General features: G+C 40.0%; 1 protein-coding gene across 2 annotated transcripts; it reads left to right on the top strand.

Moving 5' to 3' along the window:
* The first annotated feature begins 1,220 nt into the window (after positions 1-1,220).
* Positions 1,221-7,369, top strand: oacyl (O-acyltransferase like). Of its 2 annotated transcripts, XM_088281790.1 has the most exons (15): positions 1,221-1,377; positions 1,528-1,661; positions 1,777-1,855; positions 1,939-2,074; positions 2,142-2,338; positions 3,077-3,289; positions 3,366-3,468; positions 3,702-3,803; positions 3,870-4,035; positions 4,116-4,195; positions 4,271-4,381; positions 5,195-5,318; positions 5,409-5,595; positions 6,043-6,185; positions 6,278-7,369. In XM_088281790.1, exons 1-15 carry the CDS (start codon positions 1,221-1,223, stop codon positions 6,398-6,400), a joined length of 2,055 nt encoding a protein of 684 aa, XP_088137916.1. In that variant the 3' UTR covers positions 6,401-7,369. The 2 variants fall into 2 exon arrangements, with proteins under 2 accessions (XP_088137916.1, XP_088137915.1); XM_088281789.1 differs by having other exon boundaries at positions 6,043-7,369.
* The last annotated feature ends 238 nt before the right edge of the window (positions 7,370-7,607 follow it).

Raw genomic sequence — 7,607 nt, 5'->3', positions numbered from 1 at the left:
AACGATAAGCTGTCGGGTTCAAGGGAAGCAAAGAACTCTTTGACGAGAACACTTTCGTCTCTCGCTGCATGTGAGAAGCAATCTGTGAATTGTTTATTTGAATGTCTTGTTGCTGCTACTGTTGCTGCTGTTTTTTATTTTATTTTATTGGACAATTCAGATGGTTGTGCTGGTCTTCATGTCAATAAAAGGTGAACGCAAGGCAAAAGATGATGTCATCAACTTCCAACAAGACAGTAGATTACTGTCTTTCAATTACCGTTTCAAAAAAAGTAAAAACTTTGGTACAACTACAGTAGGCCGTGTGGTGTTTTGGAACAAGCGCACCTTCTAGTGGGCAATTATGAACTGCATCTAATACCACTACTATAACTATTATCATCAATTAAGTCATTTTCAAACAAAACTACAGAAAATCGTTTGGGTTTTTTTCTTCTATTTCTTTTCAATATTTTTTATTAATCATATAATGTGCTTATGTATTTATTATTATTATTAATTCTTTGTTATGAGGGATGACATACAAAGCAAATTTAACTCCAGAAAATTGTTGGGATTTTTTTTTGTTTTTAATATTTTTAATAATAATAATAATAAAAATATAATTCCTTGTATTTATTTAGATTATTGTTAATATATATATTTTTTTAATTGTGTAACATTCTATGACAATTTACTGTACTGTATTTTTTTTAAATTACTTCAAAGTATATTTAATATACAGAACGTCATAAGAGGAAAAATAATTTGTGGCAAAATATGGAGGTGTGTTGTCACCACAAAATGGCGAATGTTACCTTCGTAAATTTAAGAATAGATTACAGAGAAATCCTTTTTAGACTACCTTATAGTAAGACGTGAGGAATCCACGTTGAATTTAGTCTGATTTACTGAAGATGGTTCCTTCACCTGAAAAGATCAACCAAAAGGAAAATGTTGCTAATTAAAAAGAATTCAGTGGCACGCTTATTAAGACAGAACGGAAACATTTTGGAAATGAAACACCTTACGCGACAGTCATCTTTTGTGAGGCGAAGGTGCTAATCGCGTTGATCCTTCAATGACGTGACGACACTCCGGATCTTTTTTGTTACCTCTTAACGTGGAAAAAGTAGGTGTGGATGAGTCACAGCTGTCAAGGTAGCTCTTTATTCCCTCCCCCTTCCTACCCCCCCCACTTTAAATACCCACTCCTGTCAAAAGGTGTAAGCACTTTTATAATGGCCCTCGGTTGGGTGAACTTGTTTCTCCTCGCAGAATTAATTGTACTTCTGAAGACAACGCGGTCGTTAATTGTGTCAGAAAAATGTGTGACGGATACCAATAATTTCCTTCGGGAAATAAACCAGGACAATCCTAAAGAATATGCCGTTCTCAGTAAGTATTGTATTCTGTTTTCATTTCACTAGCATAATTCTTTGACAATGGAGACCTCAATAGAAAGGAGGTGGCTGGGTACTCTCTCTCAGGCTAAGTTGATCAAAATCGGTTTCAAATGCAATCCCGATATCTACTTTTTAATGCCAGTGTATGACGCTTTTGGAAAACTGGGGAGCAATGTGGAAGGAGGTAACGCCAACCGGCCTGGCCTGCTGCAACAGTGTCACTCTGCCCGCAGTCCGTCCTTCTCTGGACAGTACTGTCAAGTGTTCCTCAAGCAGGTGAGGACATATACCGCCAACTTTCCCTCCATCCTTTATCCAAACCGCATCTCCTCAAAAGGGTCGCCTCAGAGACTTAACTATGAACTTGATTGAATTACTATTTCATTCACAGGGAAGCGTCCAGTATTTTGTGGGTATCTGTGTCCCAGACTCTTGTGATGAAGACGAGGTACAAACATTGGTGCTGTACGGTCAGTCCGTTTCATTTGCATTTCATTTATCTGCTTTTAAATTTGCATTTGTAACAAGAATGCATTTATTCCCGTTTGAACAGATACATTTAAGATGGGGCGCACGTCCCTTATACCTCCGTTACCTTCGATTCTGGTGAATGACTCCACTCAGGAGATGTTTATGACTCACTGCTTGTCCGACGCCATCGCGCCCGATGCATCGGATGTCACGTGCCTGTAAGCGGACCTTATCGTGTTATTCGACTTCGCTTTTCACCTTAGCCGATCCGCCTTTCCCTCGCAGTCTTGTGTGTTGCGCAATGCTGGCGATTCCCCTTGTCGCCACTCTGTACTCCGCAACGATGAGGTGGCGCCAGAACCGGGCGGTGACGCCAACGACAGAGTCTGCCTGTTTAAACGCTGACCTCAATCAGTACGGCACCGTGAAGACCAATGGTTCTACGGGTCATGAAGTAAATGGTAGCACACCAGAGACCAACAGTAAGTACCATGTCTAAAAATCTTACGCTGATGAACCTATGGTTCGAAAAAGTCGACGACCACTCTACCACTGAGCCATGCCGCCCCTAAATGCTGCGGTCAACAACCAAGATGTCCGAAACTAATTGAAGGGCACACATTGAGTTGGCGAATTTCCCGACAATTGCGAGCTAAGATCAAAATCATCACAGCTCAGTCGAAAAACACCAGCAGCTATTGGAACGATATTTCGACTCCAGCAGACACATACGGCCCCGATCAGCATGGTTCCGCAGACGCCATTACGGTGCTAAGATGGTGATTCACAGAAGGGGGCCGGTTTGAAGTGTTCTGGACATGATGGAGGAGACCTTGGCAGATCTCTCAGGTCTCAAAGCTTTCCTGGGAATGGCTCAGTGTCTGGACGGAAAACTGAACAGGATCCGTTCCCATGTTGGTTTGGGTTCATAGGAGTCTTCTGGTTCACCTTTGGTCTTGGAACAACTTGTCTTGGGAGACCCGAGAAGCAGTATAACCATACGAAATTCGGTAGCTCCTTGGAAGTGTGAGGGAATCCATCTCCTGATGGCCTGGGAATAATTCTTTGGTGTTCTCTTTGTGAAGCGGATGGACAGAAGCAAGGAAGTCAGGGCCATCTTGCTCAGGCTGCTTGCGGAGTAGAGGACAATAAACAAAAGCTGGTTCGCTCGTTTTTATTGAGTAGCGGATTATGCATCACTGGCTCATGTCATCCTGCAGGCAGCACCAGGCATGGATCTTCATGTTTGCCCAAAAGCTGTGTATATCAGTGCCTCCAGGCCTTCTCCCTTCAGACGACCTGCCGGGGTATCTTCAGCACCTCCTCAGGTTTCCCCGAAGGCGGCTACTCGTCCTTGAGCGGCATCCGCATCCTTAGCCTGTTGTGGATCATGTGTGGACATTCGGCACAGTTCCCAGTCATAAACAACCTCGGTACACCCATTGGAGCACTCGCCTCATAAAATGTCCAGTCTCGATTTGGTCATTCAGATGCCGATATCATTCACAGATAACTACAAAGACTGGAAGAAAACCGTCGAAAGAAGCCCTCTCTATGTGTTTTCTCTCAGTGGACCAGTTTTTATGGCCGTAGACACCTTCCTCTTGCTGGGGTGAGACTAGATTCCAGGACACCGGGAAGTCGGAAAGACTCGGCAAAGTCGGAGTTCTGACTTGCAAATTGCACAGAGATTTACGAATGTGACAAATGATTAGGTTGGTTGGTTGTCAGTTTGACAAAATCCGAGTGTAATCGTTCCGACATCCCAGGAGTCTCGAGTGCCACACAAACAAACAATAAAAAGAAAATACTGTTTGGATTTCTTAAGCATTTTGTATGTTCCAGAGGTCTACTTAGCGCCAGGTCTCTACTGGGCTCCATCCAAAGAGCTGAAGACCAGCTGAGTCCAGGTCTTGTGGTGGTTTACCTCCTCAGGAGGTTCAAAAGGTGCTGCGGTGGAAAGTCATGACGGCAGCAGAACATGTCAAGTGTTTTTTTTTTTTCCCGTGACAGGATCCAGCCGCTGCATATCTTTGTCATGTGTCTCACCATTGGCCTTATCTCACTGGTGCACTGGGGTCCTTACTGGTTTCCATTCATAGACAACTTGATGGATTGTAAGACGTACTGGTGGGGGAACTTGCTGCTGATTAGCAATCTGCTTCCGGTCCATGAGATAGTAAGGTCAACCAGTCGCTCTCAAGGATTATTATTTGTAATCTGGAAATAGTCAATTGTAAGAACTTGATCTCTCCGCAGTGTGTTCCTTGGACGTGGTACCTCTCTTTGGACTTCCAGTGTTACGCCACCACTCCCATACTGGTCTATTTCTACAGATTGTATGTTTGGACTTTTTCATGCACGATTCAAAAGATCAAAACAGAACTGAACCTACGTACTGTGCACCCCACCAGGAATAGAAATGTCTTTGCAGCCGTGTCCGGAGGACTTCTGTTGATGACCACATTGGCGGGTTCAATTGTCACGGGACTCCTGCAGCTGCCCGTTTTCCAGCCGTCAACGCTGTAAGACCGAGTGACCATAATCTAGTTCTGATAATTTGGAGTCAAAATCATTGTAAAATTACTAAAGTAAATTCATAATGTTACGGTTATTTAGGTAACTTGGAATTTTCCATAATTTAACTCTGTATTTTTCAAGAATAATGTTGCAATAAAAGAACAAAGTAAAAAATTTAGGGTTAATAAAGTTGTAATATGATAAAGAAATGTTTGGATTTCAAAAAAAAATAAAAAATTATGAAATTCCACGAGAATTTCCTTGACAATCCTGTAAATGTCGAATTGTACGAGAAAATTTCTGTCATCATTTCTTTTAGGAAAATTAGGAAAAAAGGAGAAATTTATTATTTTGAAATAGATTATACTATGTGAAAAAGTAACTTTTTTTTTTACTCTAACATGTATTTTAAAAAATTAGCACAAGTTATATTTTTTAAAGAATGACATTGTATCATGACAAAAGTCTAAATCTTATCTCAGGAAAAAAAAATAATTTTATGTAATTAAATTCAATATTCACTAGACAACAGTTTAATATTACCAGAAAAAGTTGTAATTTTATTCCTAATTTGGAAATTCTACAAAAATAAAATTACAACGTTACAAGTTTCATAAAGATAACGGACTCCTTAGTTGGATTAAGTCTTATTTTGTTTGATCTTGCAACCTGAGTGTTTAAAAAATAGATATTAATAAAGTAGAAAATAAAATGAAAACTTTAATCAACTTTTTTTTTCTTATAACATTCCAACTTTACTCTAAGATGACTTGGTCATTTTTCTGACGTCTATTTATCTGACGTCATTTATTTTCCAGGACATCTGAGAATTATGTCCTGTATTATTATGTGAAGCCCCACACCAGATATGGACCATTTTTGATTGGAATATTAACCGGAATATACCTGACGACCAAAAGAGGCCAACTCTTAAAGAATAAGGTCGGATTCGTCTTCTACAAACCCAAATTCAAATCGGTGTCGCGATTTCTGTCGTCACGCTCACCTGCTTGTCTGGTGTTGTTGATTTAGTGGCAGGCGCTGCTGGGTTGGTTTTGTTGTCTGGCAGTTTTGGCCGCTTTGGTAGCTTTGGCCTACGTCCTTCGGGGGATCCCGGCGCACCCCTCCGTGACACATGCGCTTTATCAGGGACTGCACAGACCGATGTGGGCTCTGGTCATCGTCTGGATCATCCTGGCCTGCGAGGAGGGCTACGGAGGTAAAAGATGATCAGGTCTTTCAATCACCAGGGTTTATTACAGTTGGGGAGAATTTTTATTTATTTATTTTTTCCATTTTTTGTGCTGAAATGTAGTTAGTTTAAAATTATTTTTTGGGATATATGTGTTAGTTTTTATTCATTTTTGTAATTTTTTTTTAATGCTTTATTTTAGTTTAATTTTTATTAGTTTTAGTATTAGTTTTTAAAACAAAGTGTATTTTCATTAAAAAAAAATCTATGGTAAATATGGAGAATTTTTTTTTTTTTTAAACATTTGAATAAGTTCTTAAATCAAATCAAAAACATGTTGCATAAAAGTACAAAGATTTGGAAGTACAATAAGTGCAGTTCATAATACTGCTACTTTTTTTTATTTTGGACAGGTTTTCTGTGAATATGACTATTGACCGTATCCCTGATTTCTCAAATGATTCTCTCTTGCAGGCTTTATCAACAGCCTTTTGTCATTCCCTCTGTGGGTTCCTCTGGCGAACATCAGTTTCGCTTGCTACTTGATCCATCCCGTCTTCATCCTGGTCTACATCGGACTGCAAGAGACCCCCATTCACTACACGGATGTCAACTTTGTGAGCGCTCGGCTTCTTCGCACCGTCTGCCCAATGAGTGACTTGAACAGTCGTACTGTACTTTATCTCTGGATGTCTGTGGTCTTCTTTAGATGTACCTGTTCCTCGGCCACCTGGTGCTCACGCTGGGGACGAGCGTGGTCTTAACAGTCCTGGTTGAGAAGCCCTACGTCCTCCTCAAATGGAATCGTAAAGATGGACCGATGCAACATTAATTAAAATCAACGACCAAGCGTGTTGAACATTTCTGTCAAATCACAAATTCTCTCTCTCTCTCTCTCTCTCTCTCTCTCAGATGAATGTGTTTTTAATGAGATGGCTTGGAATAGCTGAACCTTGGCTGCGGTCTTTGCCCTTGTAGTTAACGTGATAAAAGATGCTGAAGGGATTTAACGCTGTAATCCAGTTCAGCATGATGGCATCTCTGATGTGTCAGAAGCGGCGCATGACGTCCTCTCACATTGCTTACTTACGCTAAATCCTATTTGATCTCGCCGAAGGTCCTCACCACGTAACATGGATGACTTACTTCCGCAATATTTTGGTCGAGTGACGCTTCGGCCTCATTCGGGGAAGGTGAGCAAGAGATTGTGGGCAATGTGTTGCTAAAAAGAAGTACTAACTGTCATGAAATCATCCTTTCATAATTTCATTATAAAAATGGAAGTGGCCACTGATAGGTCAGATGTTCCCCAACTGTCTTAAAATAAGTCAAGATAATTTGTCTCTACTTTTTCTTTTCAAATAGTGACTTTTTTTTTCAGTACTACTACTTTTAAAATTACAACTTTTATCTCATGAAAGATTTGGTGTCATTTTAACTAAAAATAGGACTTAAGTCTGCTAAGATTACAATACCGTATTTCAACTTAACCTGGAAAAATTATTACTCTTGAATAATGGCACTTTTATTATACAATGAATGATTGTTATACAATCTTGTTGTATGACTTTTTTTTTCTCTATGAATGATTAATCTTGCCCCATAAAATAAATGATGCCAACTCTTATCTTGATTTTCTGAAGACTTTTTGGTCTTAATGACAATTTTCTTGTAATTTTCCTAAAATTACTAATACCGTTTAATTCTCTGGATTATTGATTTTTTTTCAGTGAATGTTTTGAGCTTTCCCCCCGCAGCATATTTTTTTGTGTGAAAAATAAACAATTGTTTATCACATGTTTTTCCTTTCATGTAAAAATTATTTACTGCAACGTTATCAAATGTCAAAATGTCTACTACCCGAATATAAAGATTTTCAAAATTCCTAATAACATGACCATACTTTCATGTTCCATTGAGCCGAGTCTCCCACGAAGCATCAAAAGAGCAAACAAGGCAGTGACGCACACGTTGGACATGTGCAGCGTCACCGGCCCAAGTGTCCAACTCCGAGCCTGCGCAACCAGGGTAGACGGCAG

The sequence above is a fragment of the Idiotropiscis lumnitzeri genome, chromosome 18, assembly GCF_059441095.1.
Source record: "Idiotropiscis lumnitzeri isolate Australia: NSW breed Sydney's pygmy pipehorse chromosome 18, RoL_Ilum_1.0, whole genome shotgun sequence".
Lineage (NCBI taxonomy): Eukaryota > Metazoa > Chordata > Actinopteri > Syngnathiformes > Syngnathidae > Idiotropiscis > Idiotropiscis lumnitzeri.
This window is presented reverse-complemented; position numbering and strand designations above follow the sequence as displayed.